Source organism: Bos mutus, chromosome 21, assembly GCF_027580195.1.
Source record: "Bos mutus isolate GX-2022 chromosome 21, NWIPB_WYAK_1.1, whole genome shotgun sequence".
In the NCBI taxonomy this organism is placed as follows: domain Eukaryota; kingdom Metazoa; phylum Chordata; class Mammalia; order Artiodactyla; family Bovidae; genus Bos; species Bos mutus.
The window spans coordinates 31,134,821-31,159,799 of NC_091637.1; the positions used below are offsets into that span (position 1 = coordinate 31,134,821).

The following is a 24,979-nucleotide window of genomic DNA, read 5'->3' on the forward strand; positions in this document are numbered from 1 at the left end:
GATGCATCATGAGTTTATCAGTATTAGGGCTGAGTGATGAGTACATGGAGGTTTGTCATCTTATTCTGTCTATAATTATAAGTGTTTTAAATTCTTCATCAGTTTAGAAAATTCTCCATCAGTTTAGAAAATCTTGTAAGGAAAAATAATTTACACAAATTAATTTTAAAATTATATGTTTGGCTTGCCAATAGTAGTAAATGAAATCACAATATTCTTATCTCTAAAGCGTCCAAGAACTAGTTTCATAATGAAATTTACATGTTTGTGCACTACTCAATTGCTGAAGAGAGTGGACTCCCAGTTTGACATCTATTTTAATGACAGAAGGAGACAATATCCTGTAAAAAAATAATCCTTATTGACATCCTTTCTTAAAATCCCAAGAAACTGGCTAAGACAAGACAAATACAGCAATTTCATCTCCTTTTACCTGAAATATTGCTTGCTTAAAGTTATCTATAGTTATGGTCATCTGAAAATTGAGCTTTTAAGAGATTGATATTCCTGCCCCCATTCTAATATGAACAACCAAACTGTTTCACAGTCCAGTCTACTTAATATTTAATAAAATGCTCAGTAAAAAAATAAACTTTGAATAACTTACTTCCATAAAATTACCATAAGGAAATATCAAGGTACAACAATATTTCTCTACAAATATATTCATTGCAGTGAGATTTACAACAAAATATCAGCAGTAGGGAACGGATTACCTAAATTATGGCACATGCATTAATATGGTACTAGAAAGGTTAGATTAGTTTTAAGCACTTGTAATGGTAAATAAAAATTCAAATTTTAATCCTTGTAAGGCAGTTTCTATATAAGCAAGTGTTTAAGATATTCACAGGTAAAGAGAAGAAAATTAGATCAACATATTAACAGTAGGCAAACCTCAGTTTTTCTTAAATTTTCCACAATTGACGTATATTAATATTTTAATCACTGTAAAATTAATGATTATAAGGAAATGTAAGGAAAAAGCAAGTTATTTAAAGAGGATTGATTTGTATAAGGTTACAGTTTCTACAGGCTCATTTGTACCTCAGAAAGAACAGATATAACTATGTAAAAATACACTCATCTTTTGGTGTCTACTCACAATCCTAATTACTACACCACAGGCACAAGGAAAAGCAAAGTATAGACTTTGGGATGCAGTGTGTCTCAAATATGTCTATGACTCATTTCCAAAATATGAATTATCAGGACCAAAAATCATCTGAAGGCCTCTGTATAGTCTTCTTTCTTGTAAGAATTAAAAAAAAACACAACTTCTACCCTTATGGAATCCTGGTCAGTGCAAGTACTACTCTACTAACAAGTCAGAAATCAGTCTTCACTGGCCATTCTATTTGACACTGCTAATTCTACATATTCATTAGTAAGAGACACTGTTTTTCCTTAGGAACAGAAAAGCAAATTGGTGCCGTGGAAACAGCACTAAACTGTGAGTCAAGAGAACTACACCAGGATGAATTCTACAACTCATGGCTAAGTCCCTTCTCTGAGCCTCAGTTTCCTCACTAGTAAAATAAAGCATTAGACAAAAAATTCTAAAGCCCCCCATTTTCTAACATTCTAAAAATCAACGTATATGTATAGTTGATTCACTTTGTTGTACAGCAGAAACACAACACTGTAAAGCAATTACACTCCACTTAAAAAAATAATAAAATAAAATAAATCAATGTCTCAAGTCCAAAATCTAATTAAGTATGGCTAACTCCACACACACACACACACATTTAAATCTAGTTTTAAAGTCATAATTGTGACTTCTTATTTAAACATTACTGTAATATGAAATATTAGTAATGTATATAAGGAAACTAATACCTATACAGATGATCTCATCAAAGTTTATATCCTTCTTATTCTTTTAATTACCTTTTATGGCATACTAGACCAAAGCACTGGCCTTTCTAACATAATTTACTATATTCAACGAAATAATTCATAATGAAGTTTATGACCTTGATATTCTATCAGACTCCTCCTGAAGGTTCTTTATTTTTTAAAAGAGACAGGAAAAAATTAAGCTATAGATAGGTTCATGATCTTTGGGAAACAATGTCAAAGTTCTAAAAATAGTTGATGAGCAAGAAAATATAAATGACACACATAGGATTTTATTAAACTATAATTTTCAGAGCTCTCTCAAGTGTTACACCTCACAATAAACACATTTTATAAAATATGCTACATTGAAGAAAACAACTTGCTTCCCATTATTTAAAAATATTGTAATATAGAACTGAGAATTTTTAAGGATATTACTCTTTCTAGATCAAAAGATTTAAATATGTCTTCTCTGAATAAAAAGAACCACAGTTTCATTACAGTAATACAAATGTATTTTAACTTAAAAATCAAAGCTGTTCCTTTATAGAAATCCAATGTCATGCTCAAAAGGCATATTTCTCTGGAGCCAAAAGTTTACTTGCAAGAGCAGGATGGGAATTAAGAAAAGAGCAGGGTGGATGCCAAGTTACAAATCTAAATACATGAGAAATTAATGCAAGGGTTTTCAACATTTTGTTTGGAAAAACATTTTTCTCTCAACCTCATCCTGTACTTTCTCAACTTTGTAATCTAAAATCCAATGATATTAATCAATTTCAGAAACAAATAATGTTTTCTTTTAAATTCTTAAAATATTATGAGGCACTCCACTCTTTTAAGCCTGCCTGGGACAACAAGTAAGATAAATACGAGGCATTTTACAATATTTCCTCACTGTCTTCTACAAAAACTGGGCAAGTGTGGGGGCCTGGAGGGTAGGAACTTGGTTTCTTGCTTCTTTAGAGAATGATGGTAAGAAAAATGAGAGGTGAAGAAGAGATGGCAGACTGGGGAAATGAAGGTATTTGGGAAGGGAAGAAGAAGAAGGAAAATCAGGAGGAAAAGGAGAAGCAGGTGAAAGAAGGGAAGGAATAAAAACATACTCAACTACAAACAACATGGCATTTTTAGACAGCACTTTACCATATATCTTGAATACCACCCTCACAGACATAGTATATTGAAAATAATAAATGATAGGTTAGCTCATTAATATTTAGTTTGAAAGTGAGAAAGTGAAAGCATCAGTCACTCAGTTGTGTCCAACTCTTTGCAACCCTGTGGACCGTAGCCAGCCAGGCTCCTCTGTCCATGGGATTCTCCAGGCAAGAATACTGGAGAGGATTGCCATTCCCTTCTCCAGGGGATCTTCTCGACCTAAGGACTGAACAAGGGTCTTCTGCATTGTATGCAGATTCTTCACCGTCTGAGCCATCAGGGAAGCCCATCATTTAGTTTATTAACATTAATTCAATATGAAGTGTGCCAAGGGCTTATGCTAACAGCTTACGTTAAAGAGCCAGAGTTTTACTATGAATAAGACTGAGGAGTGGGTTGCCATTGCCTTCTCCGAAAGAATCTATAGCAAACTATTATTTTGGCTTATAACACTCTTCTATAAAGCCATCCCAGCAGGTTATCCCCCAGAGAGATTTCAGAGGAAAGCTGATTTATAATTACTGACCTGTTGGATGGCACTAGCAATACCAAAATGTCTATCATTATCATCCAAACACTATTCAAAACTGAAAGCACCATATATAAGAATTAGTTCACTCATATTTAAATAAGTGTGTTTAGAGATTCATGAAACTATGAAATTTATCAGAGATAACACAAAATGAAGAGATAGGCTCAAGTGACATTTATCTCTGCTTCCCTGGCACCTGGACTAGTGCAGAGTACACAAGCAGGTGCTGAAGAAATGCTTTAAAAAGCAGTTTGAGAGTCCCATTATATTTAAATAAAATCTTAAATTTAGTCAAACAGTAAATTTAAGAAAATCTAAAATGTAATGCCTTTTTTTAAAAAATAAAAAAAATGCCCTTTGTGGCAGCACCATTTTGAAAAATTAAACACATTCAACAGTGTCAACGTATAAAACTTGATAGGCTATTTTAATAATACAAAAGATTCAACTCTTCCCAGGTCCCTTTCTACAGGTGTAGGATACACTTATGATTTTATCTACTACAATCTATGTATTATATTGTTTGAAGTGACGGATGAGAAAATGAAGCTAATGAAATACTGTGAAACAGACACCATGTAAAAGAGAAAAGGCCATCTTGTGATAGAATGATAGTCCACCATCTGTCCCCCTGCCACTCAGTGACAATTACAAATACTCCATCAGTTTTCCGGTAGGTGGAGATGATGAATGAGGTAAAGACTTCTTTTTCAGATTCTGATGTTCCTTTCTGATCTAATCTGAGGTTTAACAGATGACTCAAAGAAAAGCCCAGAGTTCAACAAGCTTATTAATTTATCATGCTGTGAAGATGGGGAGAGGTCTGAGCTCAATACTACAGCAGAGAATGGTTTAGTTGTATTGAACCAAGGATTATAATGAAAGATGTCTTTGCAGAATTCTAAGGTTTCACATACATAGTACCAAGCCTCATCCTTAGAAATCATTTCAATAATATTCTAGTAACAATATTACCATTGAACACAAATAATACCACCCTTTCAATACAAAATCAGAGACAATGTTCATAGCATGAGACCTCCCAGTTGAGTGATTTTCACAGCCTGGGGTGACAAGGGCTTAAGAGAGTAGGCAGCGTCATATCATAGCCAATGGCACCAGAATAAACATTTTCTTTATGTCTATTAACTTTAAAATGTTTAACAAAAGGATGCATGCAAAAATATAAATATTTGGTTACAGTAAAAAGATAGAAAAGAATATACTACTCTAACACTGCATAAGAAAGAAAGCTGGAATGGCTATGCTAATATTACACAAGGTAGCAAAGAGTATTATTAGAAATAAAGGTCATTTGATAATAAAAAGGGGTCAATTAATCAAGTGGACATAACAATGATTAACATTTATGAACCTAATAACAAAGCTTTGAACTACATGAAGCAAAAACCGATTGAACTGTCAAAAGAAATGGCAAAAGTAACAACTAGAAGAGTCCATATCCCTCTCTCAAAAATTGACAGAACAGAAGTAGGCAGAAAATCAGGAAAGATATAGCACATGATGCCACTTTTTGAGGCGACTATTATGTTTACTATTTTGATCACGGGTTATGAATATGCCCAAAGTTCCTGAACTGTAAACTTAAAGTAAGTGCATTTTAAGGTATAACAGTTATACCTCAAAGTGCCTTAAAACAGCAGGAAATTCCCAATTTGTATTAATCTATAATATTGAATACAAAAGAGTTAAGTCCAAAGAAATAACATACAGCATGGTACTTTTTTATAGAGCCAAAAACTACTAAAATAAAAGCATATTTTTTTAGTAATAGATCTAGATGCAAAAATAAAACTGTAAAGGGGAGGGAAGAGGAAGAATATATAAGGACATCAAAAACCTAACCAAAACTAGGTTTGCCATAAAAAGATGATACCAAAAAAAAAAATCTAGGAAGCATTAAATAAGAAATAGGGATGTTTGATATTCTTTAAAGGTATAATTGATCAGTAAGATGAAAAATGTATAAATAATTATGACCATGATAGTAAACTCCAGGATACATATATTGCAAATATTGACTTTAAGAATACAAGGAAGCATGAATAAATAATAATAGCATACTGGCAGTCTTCATTTTTGAGAAAAGGGTATTAATGAGCAAAAAAAAACAGGTTATAACCGTGTATACGAGACAGCAAAAGAGACACTGATGTATAGAACAGTCTTTTGGACTCTGTGGGAGAGGGAGAAGGTGGGATGATTTGGGAGAATGGCATTGAAACATGTATAATATCATATATGAAACGAGTCGCCAGTCCAGGTTCGATGCACGATATTGGATGCTTGGGGCTAGTGCACTGGGACGACCCAGAGGGATGGTACAGGGAGGGAGGAGGGAGGAGGGTTCAGGATGGGGAACGCATGTATACCTGTGGCGGATTCATTTTGATATATGGCAAAACCAATACAATATTATAAAGTTAAAAATAAAATTAAATTTTAAAAAAAGTAAGACTATTTTCATAACAATGAATAAATTTTTATATATATATATATATATATCTCCAAAGAGAAAAAAATATTCTTTTTAAAAGAAGAACTGAAATTCAAAATACTTGTAAATTTCAGTAATTATTTAGAAACAAAATAAGTCCAGCAAGAAAGCTTAAGGCTTAAATAAAGAAAACTATGTACTTTACTAAATGATCAGTTCAATTCAGTTTCTCAGTCATGTCCAACTCTTTGTGACCCCATGGACTACAGCACGCTAGGCTTCCCTGTCCATCACCAACTCCCAGAGCTTGCTCAAACTCATGTCCATCAAGTCGGTGATGCCATCTAACCATCTCATCCTCTGGCATCCCTTTCTCCTGTCTTCAATCTTTCCCAGCATCAGGGTCTTTTCAATGAGTCAGTTCTTTGCATCAGGTGGCCAAAATATTAAATGATACATACATACAAATATAATAGATGAGTAGACAAACATGTGGCTGGATGGAAAGAAAGAATTTCTAAAAGTATTGAGTTTGTTACAATATTGTTTCTGTTTTATGTTTTAATTTTTTGGCCATGAGGCATGTGGGATTCTAGCTCCATGACCAGCGATCCAACCTATGCCCCTTGCATTGGAAGGTGAAATTTTAACCACTGCACCACAAGGGAATTTCTTAGAAAGAATATTTAAAAGATGTTTACTCTTACCTTGATGCAATCTTAATTAAAACACAAACAGGATGTTCTTAACAAGTTAACAGCAAAGGTCATGTAGAAATTGAAAAGTGAAGGGAAAACCAAGGCAATTTTGAAAAAAGAATAATGAAGAACAAATTGACCACAGTAAGAGGAGAAGGAAAAGACAGCAAATGATATCTAGTCAATTCTTTGGAGAAAAAAATCTTAAAACGGCAAATCTCTATCCAGTCAAAAGTAAACAAAGACTTCAAATAAAGATTATTTCTATTTTATGCAACGTATCCTGGAGTAAAAAAAAAAAAGAAGCAATAGGAAAAACTAGCCAGTTTATATTATGAAGCTAATATAATCTTGAGAAAGGAAAATCTAAATTAAATATCTGCAAAACAAATTCAACTATATATTTTTAAATCAAGACCAAGTAAGCTTAGTATCAGAAAAGTCATTACTGTAATATATCTCATCAAAAAAATTAAAGGAAAATGTGACCTTTCCAAAAGATCAAGAAAATTTTTCAATAAAAATTAATGCCTACTTATTTTTTAATATCTTACAAAACCAGGGAACTTCTTTACCTTGATAAGAGCCATTTATGACAACTTACAAATTGTTTTAAAAAAAAAAAAAAAAAACCTCCAAATCAGAAAATAAACAGAATTTTTTTTTTAAAGTCTTAATTTTATTCAGCATAAAATGCCAAGTCACTGAACTAGTTACTGGCATAAATCTAAGGTTACTTTGTACCTCAAATCTTATAGTATGGTTAGAATAGATGAAACCCTGCTATTCTAAGTCACTTCAGTCGTGTTCGACTCTGTGTGACCCCATAGATGGCAGCCCACCAGGCTTCCCCGTCCCTGGGATTCTCCAGGCAAGAACACTGGAGTGGGTTGCCATTTCCTTCTCCAATGCATGAAAGTGAAAAGTGAAAGTGAAGTCGCTCAGTCATGTCTGACTCTTAGCGACCCCGTGGATTGCAGCCTAGCAGGCTCCTCCGTCCACGGGATTTTCCAAGCAAGAATACTGGAGTGGGGTGCCATTGCCTTCTCCGAGATGAAACCCTAGCAAAAGTCAATTATACATGCTTTAATTCATTTGTTCTACAATACTGAAAAAGCTAAAAAGACAACCTGAAATTAAGAATACATCGCCTACCTGACCAAATCTCAAAGTGGCACTAAATGGAATCCAGTATTTTCCTTTTATTATAATGGCATCAAACGTTATTGCAACAATTTAAAAGAATAAAGATCTAAGGATGTAAGTTGCCAAAATATTCAACTTCACTATCGTGGTCTCTTATGGACACATTCATTTATCTAATTTTAATCTTGAACCAAAATAACAAAAATGTATCCTGAGCAACATGAACACATCTCTGTTGTTCTATTTCTTCTTTAATTTTTTAAAATGCTTTTCCTTTTATCAAAGTTACCCAATACACATAATTAACACAGTCAGTAGTTCAAAGAAAGTAATTTCCTACTGGTCTCCCCACTTCTTTCTCAAATCCAGAGGCAAAGATTTTAGCTCATTAGTTTATCTTTTTTCTTTTATACTAATATATTTTGTGTTGCTATTTCTACATTTTTCAATTTAGGATTGGCTCTTGACTTTTCATTGTGGGACATGAGGATTTAAGCTCTATTCCTGAACCTGGAACTACCACCACACTTTGACTCTCATGTTTTCCCCTATACTTCCAAATATAAAGAAAAAAAAGAGGTGCTATTATCTAGGAAGCAGGAATATGAGGTTTACTACATTACTTTCTGATGCTAAAATACTTCATAACTTAAAAAAATATTTTTTAGAGAGAGAACTAAATTACAGGACTGTGAAAATTCTGTTTTATAGCTTTGTGATTCTTCTGATACTGCAGATGTGCCTACTCTGCCAAATGCAAGAGAAGCCAAGTTGACAGAATAATTATTACTAAAACACAGTAACTTTGATCAGAGATAGATAGGCATTCCCTGCTCCTCTATGAATAACTACTTTGGAACTAAACCACTGGCCACAGAATTTCAGATAAAAAACCTAATTAGGTGTTGATTAAAATAAAAGCTTTCCCCAAATGCCCTCAGTTCTTAGGTGGTAGAAGCCAGTAAGCATGCCATGGGCCAGAATGGAGGCTACGGTAAAGACTCAGAAAAACGAAGGCAGAGCGACCTCAGGGGTGTCTCTTGCTGATCAGCAAGAGACAAATAAATGGCTCATGCTCCACCCATGTCCAAGAGGAAAGAAAAGATCAGCAATTCACTAGCTACCTTTTAGGATCCGTGGCCGTGAGTACACTAAGTAACCAGGTAAACTAGGAACTCATACTGGAAATCAGAAAAGAGAAGATACGATGTAGTAAGATCCCAACTTTTCTCCTAACATGGGGTTACATAAGCCATACTCTTACTCTGATATGCACAGATGCCATTTTAAGGAGACAAGCAAGAGGATGGGGACTGAGGATTGTTATAAAAGAGGCTGGGTACTAACTATGGAAACTATTTAAGTTACTGGATCAAATTAAGATTTAAACAAATTGATTGTCTGCTTAAAATGTCTTCCTTGAATCAATGAAGACTGAATCAGCTATAGCTAGCTACGTATTCCCTGCACATATCAGGTATTAATGGGAGTGAATTTACTAACATAAGACTTCTAAAAGTTAGAAGAAATACACACATTAACAATCAGCTATTTGTATGTGTGAATTATATACATAAACAACTATAAAAAATTTCCCATTCTAGTAAAGAGAAAATGAAAGCAATGGAAACTATGTCCTATAAGAAACAGTAGATGCTTTTTACATTGTTTCTCAAACATAATTGTACTTATTGAGGTATAGGGGGAAAATGAAGGTCCTTTCTAAATGAGTTGTAGGTTTTTAAATTTGACTTGATTTGCTGTTGAAGGGCAGAAGATGTTTTCCTAAACATGATTATAAAAAGAGGTAATAGCAAGTACTTGTGCTTTGTAGAAACACAAGCATTTACTATTATTTCCCAGACTGCCATCAATTCTGGGAGACATCTACTTCATCTTCCACATCAATCATGGGCACACTGGAGCCAAAGAGACTGGCTTATATTCCACTAAATACAATGATATCTTTCTATTTTCACTACCTAAAATGTTCATTCAATCACCTATCTAGTATAGTTTACCAAGCAGAAATACTAATTTAGGAATAGTAAAATCACACTTGATTGTAAACATCCAATAAATGATAATTAAGATCCTCCATAAAAGTTCTTTTCATATTTTCCATTAATTAAATGAAAATAAACTATTATTGTCTCTATATGTGAATACATGAGTTGACAAACAAGTGTAATTTATATGCTTTTAAAGCCAAGGAGTCTCACAAATACTGAAATACAAAAATTAAAAAAAGTTTTAAAATCTTTTTAATTTCACTCTCTTTACAGAATTAAATGTACTTTATATAAGTCCTGTGAAAACCACTATCAGCTTCTTCAGAGAATGTGAAAACAGGACTACAAAAGAAATCAGAGTTTTATTAAAACTAATATTTTACTATTTCTCTAGTACTGTGTTAAAAAAATTAAATTTTAGAATATATTTAAACTAGTACCAGTTTCTTTGTCCTTTAGAAATCACGTTCTTTAAACATTCGGATTCTAAGATGATGAAAGAGAAAAAAATTGAACATATAGTAGCTTTTTTTGTGACGTCTCAAGAAACATAAGAAAAATTTCCTGGTCAAATTACAATAAAACCCCCAAACATTAAGCCTTTCTTGCTGGGCAGCTACCTATTATGTTTAACAGGCTTAAAACAAAATGTGTCAGAGATCAAGAGTAAGTTATCTGATATGTCAAGTGCATAAGGTCAAAGGTCCAATTTTATTAGGTCAGAGGTGGTATAAATAAAATCTTATATGTCAAAGAAGAAGGGTCACAGATAAGGTGTATATAATATAAAGACATCACAGATGACAAGCAATAACTTTAAGTAGAACAAGTATGTTTACTATAGTTACCCTCACTGATTAAAAATGAAATGTGTGTATGAGTAAGTATAAAATGGCCTTTATATATCATGTAAACTCATATGCACACTTGGTTTGAGGAAAAGGGGGCTATTACCAAAAATAACTACATGAATGAAGTGAAAACTTAAAGAAAATGTAATACTTCTAAACTGAAACTACATAAAATGAATATCTCAATCCAACCTCAAACCACAACAGCTAAACATCAAACTATGCTGTAGTAGCTACAAAAGTTATACAATACTATATATTTTTCTTCCAAAGTAAATGTGTGAATTAAATATCCCTTCCTTCTCTATTTTTCTCAATGAGATAAAAACACATAAAATTTAGATTTCAGTTTACATAGTAGCAGTGCTGCACAAAATTTTAGATTTTTTTTGGTAAATTAAATAGAATAGCCTTTTTATTAAGAGAACTTAGTTACAAATAATTTTATAAGTGGAAGATTTTCTTTAAAGAGACTAATTAAATTCTAATTAATGGGGCTTCCCTGGTGGCTCAGTGTTGAAGAATCCACCTGCCAATGCAGGAGATACGGATTCCATTCGTCGCCCGGGAAGATCCCACATGGCGGGAAGCAACTCAGCCCGTGTGCCACAACTAATGAGCCTGTGCTCTACAGTCCAGAAGCTGCACCAAGAGAAGCCCCTGCAATAAGAAGCCCCCACTGCAATAAGGGTAGCCCTCGCTTACTGCAACTACAGAAAAGCCCATGCAGCAAAGAAGACCCAGCACAGCAAAAATAAATAAATAAATAACGAAACAATTTAGGATTTTTTAAAAAGTGGAACACACATTCACATGACTCTAGTTATAAACAGCAAAGTTAAGTAGAGAATGGGGACAACCACATGAATGATTCAAGTAAAAAAAAAATTCATAATACTTAAAATACCCAATTTGAGTAAAAGGTAAAAAATTATTTTTGGTAAACTAAATAGATGATTAGTTTCATTTTTTTTATTTCACCTTTATTAGTTGGTACTTAAAGCCATTCTGTATAACCTTACAGTTCAACTTATTTCAATAAGTTTTTCTTAAATGCCTTACTATGCGACAAGCATTATGTCAAACAAAGGATATACAAAAATTAAACATTTAAAGACTTCCCATTTCAGCCACAGTGATCTGGCACAGTGAACTCCAAAAGTTGCAAATAATATACAAAAGATCTACTTGAAGGCATTAAAAACAGCCAACACAGCCAGAACTTGAGACCATGACCCCTAAACAGGAGGGAAGCACAGGAGGTGAGCGCCACATTCACTCTGGATTTTGCCCCAAGTGTTTATGCCAATTTTCAATTTTTGGCATGAGAGAACAGTGAAAGCTCAAAGTGGCAGTCGTCCTGAGCTGAGGACACAGAATTTGGTTTAGAGCTGTCAAAACGGTTGGAACTCCAGGGGCAAAAATCCTTAGAAGGAGTGAACCAATTTAACCGTGTGTAATTTCTCCTCAAACACTGGTCATATCAGAAACTTAGAAAACAGCAGGTCTGTTCCTCCTACCTGCTACTGCTGCTGCTGCTGCTGCGTCACTTCAGTCGTGTCCGACTCTGTGTGACCCCATAGACGGCAGCCCACCAGGCTCCGCTGTCCCTGGGATTCTCTAGGCAAGAACACTGGAGTGGGTTGCCATTTCCTTCTCCAATGCAACTGAGACCCAGACACAGCCAAATAAATAAATATTAAAAAAAAAAAAAACCACAAAATTACCCCTGCTTCCTGACAGTATCCAATCCAGAGCAAAGTCTCATGTCTTTGAATGCTCTCCCCTATCCAAATCACCTAAGCAAAAACCCAATTCCTATAAGTCTGTTCCAACACCTTATTGAGAAACTCTACAACTTCCCGTGGTGTGCACTTTCTCTTTCTGTAACAAATCAATAAACCCAATTCTACTCAACTGTAGATGTGCTCCTGAAGGTCTTCGTCTGGAAGGCACTTGCTAAGAGAGAATGATCTATCACTTCACATAAACATTAGGGATCAATCTCACAGGCTTAAGGATAAGTTAAAGAAGCCCAAGCACAAAAGGTATATACTGTACGACATCATTTATATGAAATTGAAGAACAGTGTAAGACTATCTGATGGTAGTCAGAGACTAGTTAACCTTTGGTGGGTGGGGCACAACTGGGATGGGGATGAAGGAGCCTTCCAGGATTCAAGAACAATTTATGTGCTGACATGAGTGGAACAAATGTAAAAATTCATTGAGTTATGCACTTTAAATCTGTGTGTTCTATTAATATATACCATAATTAAAACAAAAAAGTTAAACACATACTTTCACTTTTTAAGTTAAGCACCTACACACAAGCACTGCCCTCACAGAACCATAATAACCTTTCCTGGATGTCTTAAGAGGTACCTGAAAAACATGAATTTCTCATCTTTGGGTACCTTTAGAAATTTGCTTAGTACATACAGAACCAACAAATTAAGAGATTAGTAGTATCATCCATATCTCAGTAACAGTCGAACTAAAATATTTATAAAAATACTTCTACAAATCTAAATTCCATGTTAACGGTAATTATAGGTAGATAAATAATGCATTTCCAAAAATCCCTATGTACTGTACTGATACCAAATTATCAATTTCTATGTTTTTTATATTGTTAGCTATTTTCTAAGAAACATAGAGTATCACTGAACAACTCTTAAATTATTAAAATATCAAAATATCATAAACCTTTTATTAATCTTTTTCTTTTTTTATTGGAGTATAATTTTTTTACAATGTTGTGTTAGTTTCTGCTGTACAACGAAGTGAATCAACTATATGTATACATATATCCCCTCCCTCATGAACCTCTGTCCCACCTGACCCCCACCCCACCCCTCTGGGTCATCACAGAGCACCAAGTTGACCTTCCAGTGCTATACAGCAGGCTCCCACTAAGCTATCTATTGCACACATGGTAGTGTATATATCAGAGGAGACAAGGGCACCCCACTCCAGTACTCTTGCCTGGAAAATCCCATGGACGGAGGAGCCTGGTAGGCTGCAGTCCATGGGGTCGCTGAGGGTCGGATGCGACTGAGTGACTTCACTTTCACTTTTCACTTTCATGCATTGGAGAAGGAAATGGCAACCCACTCCAGTGTCTTGCCTGGAGAATCCCAGGGATAGGGGAGCCTATCCCTGGTGGGCTGCCGTCTATGGGGTTGCACAGAGTCAGACACGACTGAAGCAACTTAGCAGCAGTGTATATATCCATAAACCTGTTTATGTATTGAAATTATATAAACAGTATTAAGTTCTTACTTCTATGTTTCTTATTAATATATATACTAAAATAAAGATATTTGTATACTATATTGTTGTTGTTTACTGACCCCATGGGCTATAGCCCGCCAGGTTCCTTCTGTCCATGGGATTTTCCAGGTAAGAATACTGGAAAGGGTTGCCATTTCCACCTCCAGGGAATCTTCCCAACTCAGGTATCAAACCCACGTCTCCTGAATTGGCAGGCAGATTCTTTAACACTGAGCTACTAGGGAAGCCCATATTATATTGTAGTAGTTACTAAATATAGCTTTAGATAATCACAGAGATACATATGAACATGGATTTCTTCACAGTAGAAGAGAATATAGAAGGTACTCAATAAAAACATGTAAATGAACCAAAGTAAAGCTTACCACTTCTTCATCTGAAAGTTCACGCCCTTGGATGCTGCTATTTTCTCTCACAGCTTGCTGGTGTTTTTTTCCTTTAATGTGACTAAAAAGATACACCTCTGAAGAGATCTAAAAGCATAATATAAAAGCAATGTAATGAACATTTAATTGTATCTTATTTTAAATATTACACATTCTATCCAGTATATTATACACAACTTGCAATTGCTCTATAATTTATACATTAGTCTTAAAAATGTTTTCTTTAGAATACAATTCTAAGACTCCTCTAGAAGACAGATGATAAAAAAAGGCATGTCATCAAAGCCAACCTTAACAGGATATCATTTCTTCTAAGTATAAAGGTTCAAGTCTCAGCACCAAAAAATGTTGCTTTACTTTTGTGGTCCTAATATCCCAAAATATTGACCTGGGCATCATTAGGCTAAAATATCATTAGTATCATTAGGTAAACATCCATTTGAGCAGCAACTGCATGCTTTGACCCTTTGCATTGCTACTCCTAAAAGCTGATACTGTTTCTGTACTACCTATACTTACTTTGCATAAAAATCATTAAAGAAATTCATGGTACTCAGCACATGCCTTGTATGACTTTTAAGACTGGAGAATATATATCCATAGTTTAATAAACTTTAGTAATAAATTGTAATGTCTCATCACAACACTGATACTGACAACCTACCAGGACATTGCAGAGAGAACACTGCTTCTTTCTTTCATAAGGGGTTAATTTGGGGGCATAATCGGTATTTGCATGTCGTCCACTGCTTAACTCGGCAGCTTTTTCTTTTCTTTGTTCAATCTGTTCCATGTGTCTTCTAATGCTTTCATCATGCTATAAATGAAATCAAAGTATAAAAATACAGAAATTTATTCATTACACTGAGAACTTGAAAAAGCAGTATTTCTATTAAACTTTCTAAAATAACAGAATGCCTTAATTCAATATTGGACGCTGATGATAAGAGTTTATATAAAGCCCTTTATCATCCCCTACATGCATAGTAACGTTTTCTAAAGGGTACTCCATGGAATTACACTGTGGGTTATTAATAAGCATTTTGCAGAAGAGTTTCTGTGGTCAAATAACTTTGGAAAATAGTAAGTTAACGCTACTTACCAGCTCTAGGCTTGTCACTCTGCACTGATGTAATAAACCTAGCTTATACTGAGCAACATTTTACACACCTTCTTGAGCATAACACACATGAGAAGCACTCTATGGAACATACCATGGGAAATGCTGCCCTACTTAGAGACCAAGCTTATCCTCAGCAGGAAAGTCCCATCATGACAGAGCTCTACCCACATCACCTCCAACAACTTCCCAGAAAACAAAAATAAACAAACCCAAAACACTATTTCAGACTTTTGACTTCATACTCATATCATTTTATATGGCTGGGTGCCATCCCACCCATCTTACCTACTCAACTCATCTTTCTTTCAAGATTCAGCTCAGGTATTATCCTCTAAAATTATTTCCCTGACTTCTGAAACCCTTCATGTTAGCTTATGTGTCTTCCTCCTCTGTATTTTCATGACACTCCATGATTATCTTTATCCACATAGAAATTATCTGCTTAGCATCTGAATCTCACACTAGATTATGAGTTTCTTGAAACTCAGAACCATGTCTTACTCATCTCTGTATCCTTATGCCTACCACCAGATTCAATAAGTATTTGCTGCATTAGATTTAAATCAATGATAAAGTTCTAGGACAATACAAATAGTAATATAGGATCCTCTACTTTATGGAATTTACTACCCTTGTGAAACCCCAACATGTAAATAATTATGACATAATGTAAAATATTCACACTGCTAGAAACTACCAATGGCAAAGACTTTCTAGAAAATATCAGCTTATCATCATCTCCCAAGCTATAATTATGCAATTCCTAAGCACTGAAACAATACTTTATTTCTAAATTATTAGAGGTCTATAAATATTAAAAGTTTAATAGTAATATCCTCAAGTCATTAACAAATTACTTAATAAAACCAAGAAATGCTAAAATTCTTTACATTTTTTTCCCTCAATGGCTTTATCTTATTAAAATAATTTGTTTTCAGATAGTTGAGTTGGAAATGATCATAGACAAACCACATAACTCCAAAAATTAGTAACGCAAATTAATCAATTTTTATACAATTAATTAAAAAGAAAAAATATTACTCTCATGCTACATTAAAACAGCTCTAAAATTTCAAAGAAAAATATATAATATTCCTACCTTGAGCTGGATTTTTTTCTGTAGCTCTTCCATAGCTTCTTGTTGAGCAGCTGTGAGTGCTGCCAATCGTTCTTCCCTGTCTCTGTAAGAAGACAGTAAAAATTAGAAACTCAATGCTTACAGTAACAAATTTCATGAGGTTAAGAAAATACGATTAGGACACATAGGCATATGTATTTTAGAGCTTTTAAAATTATTTTTTCAGAGTGCCTACTAAGTCTTGGATATATTATTGCACATTAAACATTTGGGAAGCAATAGACATTGTTAGTTATACGAATATTAGGTTGATGAAAAAGTAATTGTGGCTTTGGACTGTCAATTTTAAATAATTATAACTAGGCTCAAACCCATCTTTATTAATCAAAATATGAACCATTAAAATCAACACATTTTTGCCAATGTGAAACAAGTTTGTTTATTCCTGTAAGACAAAAATCTGTGCTTTGGGATTCGATGAACTCCCGGAGAGCATTTTCTGCATTCTCTGTTTGTGGAAATGTTTACCCTGCAAAAAGTTGTTGAGATGTTTGAAGAAGTGGTAGTCAGTTGACGAGAGGTCAGGGGAATATGGTAGATGAGGCAAAACTTCGTTACCCAATTCGTTCAACTTTTGAAACTTTGGTTGTGCGACTTGCAGTCAGGTATTGTCATGGATGGAGAAGAATTGGGCCCTTTCTGTTGACCAGTGCCAGCTGCAGGCATTGCAGTTTTCAGTCATTTCATCAATGTGCTGAGCATACTGCTCAGATTTAATGGTTTCACTGGGATTCAGAAAGCTGTAGTGGATCAGACCACCAACAAACCACCAAATAGTGACTATGACCTTTTTTGGTATAAGTTTGGCTTTGGGAAGCGCTCTGGAACTTCTTCTCAGTCCAACCACTGAGGGTCGTTGCCTATCATCGAATAAAATCCCTTTTCATTGCACGTCACAATTTGATCAAGAAATGGTTTGCTGCTGTTATGCAGAATAAGACAAGACAACACTTCAAAACAACATTTTTTTTTTTTGACTTTTGGTCACCTCACGAGGCACCCACTTATTGAGCATTTTCACTTTTCCAATTTGCTTCAAACACCAAATGACCATAGAATGGTTAATGCTGCATTCTTCAGCAACTTCTCATGTAGTTGTAAGAGGATCAGCTTCAACAATGGCTCTCAACTGGGCACTGTCAACCTCTGACAGCTGGCCACTACATTCCTCATCTTCAAGGCTCTCAGTCTCCATTGCAAAACAAAACTGTACATTTGTTAAGCAGTTTCTGGGACAAATGTGTTGATGTTGTAAGTGTCTCCACTGCTTTACAATCTATTTTGCACTTGAATAAAAAAATTGCTTGAATTTACTTTCTGTCTAACATCATTTCTATAGTCTAAAATAAATATAAAATAAACAGCAAGTAATAAGTCATTAGCAAAAAACATAAAGTGAGAAATGTGCATTAAAATGATGTATAACATAACCACATTTAAGAACGTATTCCAATATCAAAGGGCAAAGTTCAACAATGCAAAACTGCAATTACTTTTGCACCAACCTAATAGGCTTCTGGACCCAGGAATGGGTTTAAATACTAGCTCTGAAACTGTGAAAGTGAAAGTCGCTCAGTCGTGTACGACTCTTTGTGAACCCAGGGACTGTACAGTCCATGATAGCTTAGTTCGTAAAGAATCCGCCTGCAATTCAGGAGACCCCAGTTTGATTCCTGGGTCGGGAAGATCCACTGGAGAAGGGATCGGCCACCCACTCCAGTATTCTGGCCTGGAAAATTCCATGGGCTGTGTAGTCCACGGTGTCACAAAGAGTCAAGACACGACTGAGCGACTTTCACTTTATTGGAACTGTAAGTTAATTATGGCATATTGAAAATATATATTTATCTCTTCCTGTATAAAAATCTATAAATTATGAAAGGGATATAAAAGGCTAATATTCCCAAAGACAAAGAGAACAGGAGAGGAAACTATCACAAACTGTGAGATGTAAAAAGAAGAAAGACCATGCTTAGGAAAAAAGCAGTCAAATGGATCTTTCCCTGAATGAAGCCTTATGCTGGATTTAGCAGACAAGAACTATAACAGCTATTATAAATATGTTATTAAGAATTAAAAGATAGTATGCCAACCTAAGGAAAAAAATATCATGACAATGATTCAACAGATGGAGAATCTCAATAGAGAAAGATTTTTTTAAACTTTACAACAAAAGAAACTAGGAATCCTTAAACAAATGGCTGATTCGAGGGGTGCAGCAGGGAAAATATAAGATGAATTTGAAGCATCTTTCAGTGCCAGGAAGTAAGGATATACTCAAAAACCAAAATGATGAAGTATATCTAAGGCAGATGGGGGTCAAATGAAAAAGTTCTCAATGTCCAAGGATGAACCAATTACATGCCATAATATTGGTGTATAAATGACATATTGATATAAAATAGGAATTTAATAAATAGGAGAACAAATATTCTGTATAGAAGAAGTGCACATAATTTATGTAGGAATTCTTCTCTCAAGGAGGTAGAGAATAACTCCCCATCTCTTCAGCTTAGCCAGTGCCTAGTGACTTGCTTCCAAGGATGATAGTATATTGGAAATTTAAATTAAAGTATACAGTGTAGAAATCTAACAAAACTACCTTAGCCAGGTGATCAAGACTAACAAAATCAGTGAAAACACATGGTGATATCATGAACTTTTGCCATTTGAAAAATGGTAATTCACATTCACCACTGTGGTCTTCCTCTCCAAAACCATAACCTCAATATAACCATGAGAAAAACATCAGACAAATCCTAATTGAGGAAAAGGCTACAAAATACCTGACCACTATTCAGAACTGTCAAGGTCATCAAAACCATGGAAAGTCTGAGAAACTGCTACAATTCAGAGGAACCTGAAGAGAAATGACAATTAAATATCTGAAGAAATAGGGGCCAAATACTTTCAAAATTTGATGAAAACACTAATGTAACAGAGTAGGATAATCATGAAGAAAAACAATCTAGACAAATCATAATTAAACTGGTGAAAAACAAAGTAAAAAAGAAATAGAAAACAAAACAAAAAAACCCTCACCATATACAGCGGCAGAACAGTATGATTAATGGCCAAATGTTCATCAAAAACAACAAAGGTAAGAATATTCAAAGTACTGAAGGATTGAGCCAGTGCAACATGGCAAGAAAAAAGAAATTAAAGGCATCCATATTACAAAGCAAGAAGTAAAGCAAGGGCTATTTGCAGATGACATGAGCCGTTATGAAAATGTCCTAAAGAACAACAACAGCAAAAAAGAAAACACTAATAGGAAAACACTCATAGGAAAATTGGGCAAGATCATTTAAAAACTGTAAAATAAGATAAATAAAAAATTGAATTTTATTTCTATACAATAGCAAAAATACTATCAAAAATGAAATAAAATAATTCCATTTTCAATGACCTCAAAAAGAGTACTTAATAAATTTAAGAAATGAGCTAAATTTAAGAAATGAAATGAATTACAAGATCTATTTTCTAAAAACTACAAAATATTGTTGAGAGAAATTAAAGCAGATACAGAGACACATACCATATTCATGTATCATAATACACAATATTATAAAGGTGGCAATTCTCCCCACAACAATCTATAGATTCAAGGCAGTTGCTATAAAAAAGCTTGGAAGCATTTTATTTTTAAGAAAATGGTGAACATACCCTAAAAAATTACTTGGAAAGCAATTTTCAAAGAGGACAACAACACTGGAGTACTTATATTACTTGTTCGCAAAACTTGATATAAAGTTACAGTAGTTAAAACAGTGTGGTTCCAAAATAAGAAGAGACATTAAAAGAGAAGGACAGAGTCCAGAAATAAACTGTCACATCTATGATTAACTGATCGTGAACAGGTAGCAAGGCAGTTCAATGGTTAAAAGCTAGACTCTTCAACAAATGGTGTGATGATGAATGAGTGCCATAGGCAAATGAATAAATTTAGATTTTTCTTTTCATACTATATCTAAAAGTTACCTTAAAAGGATATAAAACCTAAATGTGTATCAAACTGAAAACCGTAACATTTTGAATAATATCTTATGACACGGGATATTAAAAAATTTCATAAACAAGATCAAAAAGCACAAATCAATTTGGCCAATTAAATGCTTTGTCTTTGGTCTATGAATCTTTTTTTTAATTACTTAATTTAATTGGGGGATAATTTCTTTACAATATTGTGGTGGTTTTTGTCATACATTGACATGAATCACCCATGGGTGCACATGTCTCCCCATCCTGAACTCCCCTCCCACCCACCACCCACCCCATCCCTCTCGGTTGTCCCAGAGCACCAGCTTTGAGTGTCCTGGTCTTTGAATCTTAAACAAGAGATTTTAAAAAGTAGGAATGGATAAGTGTCATTTATTATAATAAGAAAGACAACATACTACTGGATTACTTCCATCAGAGGACCACTGCTGTAGCTCCTGTGACCTAGCCTTTGATGTCTGACCAAGTCCAAACCTGGTCCTCTAATTTCCTGTCACTTTTCCTCCCAATACTTAAGTTAGCTAGTATCAAATTCTGTTTCTTACAACTGAAAATATCTTGAAACCTCGTTTCCCATCCAACAGAATGTTCAAAAGGTTTCCATTTTAAGTAGAGTGTCTTAATTCCTGGAAATCAAAATTCAGTAAAACATTTCTGTATATGTGACTATTTCTAAAAAACATACTTGATAATAAATAGCTTAAAAATTTGATCTGAATATGCATTCACTACAAAATGTTCATCAGGACCAAACATCAAGATGGCAAATTAAGTACCTAGCTCTTTCCCGGGCTGCATCTTCACGGGCTTTTTCCTTTTCTTGCCTCTGTTGTTCAATTCGGGCTTCTTGTTCTTTCCTCTTCATTAACAATTCTTCTACACGGGCCTGCCGTTCTGCTTCTAGAGCTCTCTTACGTTCCTAGTATCAGAAATGTTTTAAAAGATGTTAGAATTATGTGTAAGATGAAGATGATCAAAGGTGACATAGCTTGGACATAGACTTATATATTCAAGACAAATACCTGACTTGTCATTATGTTTCTCAGAATTTAAACAAAAATCAAGCATCAATAATATCTGGCTTTTACATGTCATTCATTAGTGCTACAAATTTATAAGAATAAATGCTATTTTAAGCACTGAAACATGTTTATTACCATATGTAAAATAGATGTCCAGTGCAAGTTCAATGCATGAAGCAGGGCACTCAAAGTCAGTGCTGAGACAACCCAGAGGGATGGGGTGGGGATGGAGGTGGGGGGTTCAGGATGGGGGGACACATGTGCACCCATGGCTGACTCATGTCAGTGTACGGAAAAAACCCATCACAATATTGTAATTATCCTTCAATTAAAATAAATTAATAAAAAAATGAAGAATAAATGTTATTTTAGTACATATTATGTTATTTATATTCTGTGAGAATCTGATAAATATTTTATATTTGCTGCTGCTGCTAAGTCACTTCAGTCGTGTCCAACTCTGTGCGACCCCATAGACAGCAGCCCACCAGGCTCCTCTGTCCATGGGATTCTCCAGACAAGAACACTGGCGTGGGTTGCCATTTCCTCCTCCAATGCACGAAAGTGAAAAGTCAAAGTGAAGTCGCTCAGTCGTGTCCGACTCCTAGCGACCCCATGGACTGCAGCCCATCAGGCTCCTCTGTCCATGGGATTCTCCAGGCAAGAACACTGGAGTGGGGTGCCATTTCCTCCTCCAATGCATGAAAGTGAAAAGTCAAAGTAAGGTCACTCAGTCGTATCTGACTCCTAGCGACCCCATGGACTGCAGCCCACCAGGCTCCTCCATCCATGGGATTTTCCAGGCAAGAGTACTGGAGTGGGGTGCCATTAATCACTTCTAAACCATTGTGTTTAGATGGTTGTAGAAATAACAGAATATGATGAAGAAAGCATAATTAACAGAATTTATTTCTGAACTAAGCTTTCTTTTTAACTGAAGAAAAGCTTGTAGCCGGGCTTCCCAGGTGGCTCAGTGATAAAGAATCTGCCTGCCAAGGTAGCAGCCACAGGTTTAATCTCTGGGTGGGGACGATCCCCTGGAAGAGGAAATGACAACCCACTCTAGTATTCTTGCGGGGATAATCCCATAGACAGAGAAGCCTGATGGGTTACAGTCCATGGGGTTATAAAGAGTCAGACATGACTGAGCAATTGTACACACACACACACACACACACACACACACACAGTTTGTGGCCAGGAGAAAGGCATTATAGTATAGCATAGTGGATAAGAGAGTAGATACTGCATTAGAGTCTCTTTGTTCCCTGATTCCATTATTTACTGTCGGGTGACTCTAGTCTAGTTACATAATATATGTGAATTAGTTTTCTAGAAGACAAAAAATAACAATAGTACTTTTAAGGATACTGTACAGAACGTATGAGATAATACATGAAAAGCACTTGCCACAGGGGTTGGCATATACTAAATTCTCAGTAATTATTTATAATAATCATTATTAAGGTAGAAGATACTTCATTAAAACACTGTGATATACTTTCTGTATATATCTCACCATATTACTAGATATACCAATGTATTTCTTTCAATTCATCCCCATTCTCTAGGTAGCTTATACAACATCTCCCTGGCCACAACTCTTTATGATAAATAGAACACACTGATCTAGGCTCTAGTAACTACTACTTAGATAACTTTGAGCAAGTCATTTTACCTTAAAGAGACACACCATTTGTTGTGAGATTTAAATTATTATGTAGGTAAGTACCTAACAAAGTGTTTAGTATGGCGTAAAGTGTTCAGTAAATGACTGCAGATAAGGCAGTTTCTGTCTCAAGAACACTGAGGAGAGAAGTAAATATTTCTAATAATTAACTTAACTCACAATGGTAACTTTATCTCTACAAGAAGTTGTATGTATGCAGGCGAAAAAAACCTTTTTAAAGTAGTACCACCAAAGGGTACCTAATTCTTTTCTTTCTTTCCTTTTTCTTTTTGGAGAGGGGACAGGGAGCTAAAAGAAATGTACTGATTTCAGAAGAGTATATCTGACAGACTGCAGACTTGTAAAGGTATCCAAATAGATTTTAAATAGTCATTGCTTTCTGAAATATTATTCATGGATTAATGTTACAGCTACCTCTCGCTACTAAGTATAATATGTAGCAACTTGTTTAGCTATTATTATCTGAAAAACTGAAGAGTAAAAACAAAGTTTTCTCTTAACCTCAAATTTACTTGAAGTATTTTTTTTAAAAATCTGCAGTATATCTGAAAACACAACTGCCACACTAAAATGTAAAAAGATAAAGCTTAAGTATAATTAAACCAGAACTTTTCATTTCGCATTTTAAAAAACAATCTTATGGAATATAGTTTTAAAAATTAAAGTTGGTCTTATAAATTAAATATACTAATATTATATAAAACAGTTAACTTTATGTATATGCAATGTAAGTTGTATGCTTAAATACTAATACAATGTCAACTTGTTGAATGTTTTTATGGATATAAGAAATACTCCAATGTTGTACTAACAAATAATTGAATTTCAAAAAAAATCCAATCCTCTAATTTCTGTTTTTAATAACTAGAAAAGAAAATTGGTACTTGTGAGTAAAACTAGTAAATTCAGCTAGTATTTTCCTTTCTAAAATACAGGTTTCCTAAAGACAGGAAACTCTGCACTCCATAAAAGCATCTTGTATACAGCAGGAGTTTGATAAATACCTATTAAACAAATGAAGCATAAGTTTTAAAGTAGTATTCATCATAAATCTGTAAACTTACAAATATAAAGTATAAACCTACAGCAACTGAACTGGAAAGGCATCTACCTCTCAAGCCTTCTGAAACCTCTCAGAGTCCCATGTACTTTGTCTCACAGTCAAGGATATGTTTACGGTGGCCAAAGAATGGATTTTGTAACCCTGCCCTGTATGCCTGCAAATCAAAAGATTATGGCAAGAGGACAAGGCAGACTATCTAAGGAAACTGGGCTTAAAACTAATCTGTCAATAGTTTATACAACAAAAATTGCAAATTAAGAATATACAATGGTAGCATTAACTTAGTATTTCACTTGCCAAAAAACCAAGAATCACAACTGCTTTTAACAATTAATTTTGGAAGTTTTTCAAGAGTACAATTAAAGCAGATGGGGGCCTCTCTAAATTCTTCACTGAGTTAGTATCTTACTATTACTGTATTTTTATGTTTGGCTTTAGTGCCTAGCACATCTAGTAATGACTATACATTTATAATTTTTTTAATTTTATATATGTATATAAAACCAATAAATTTTCTACTACCAGTATACAGATTAAATTTATGTATATAGGTTTTAA

General features: G+C 34.5%; 1 protein-coding gene across 3 annotated transcripts in view; it reads right to left on the reverse strand.

Moving 5' to 3' along the window:
• Window positions 1-24,979, reverse strand: part of SCAPER (S-phase cyclin A associated protein in the ER) — a 419,624-nt gene that overhangs the window by 257,177 nt on the left and 137,468 nt on the right. For all 3 annotated transcript variants that reach the window (XM_070358560.1, XM_070358561.1, XM_070358559.1), the window contains exons 17-20: window positions 21,423-21,565; window positions 16,609-16,690; window positions 15,051-15,203; window positions 14,366-14,473 (exon numbers count right to left, since the gene is read on the reverse strand). In XM_070358560.1, the coding sequence (XP_070214661.1) occupies window positions 14,366-14,473; window positions 15,051-15,203; window positions 16,609-16,690; window positions 21,423-21,565 (486 nt within the window). The remainder of the gene's footprint in view (window positions 1-14,365; window positions 14,474-15,050; window positions 15,204-16,608; window positions 16,691-21,422; window positions 21,566-24,979) is intronic.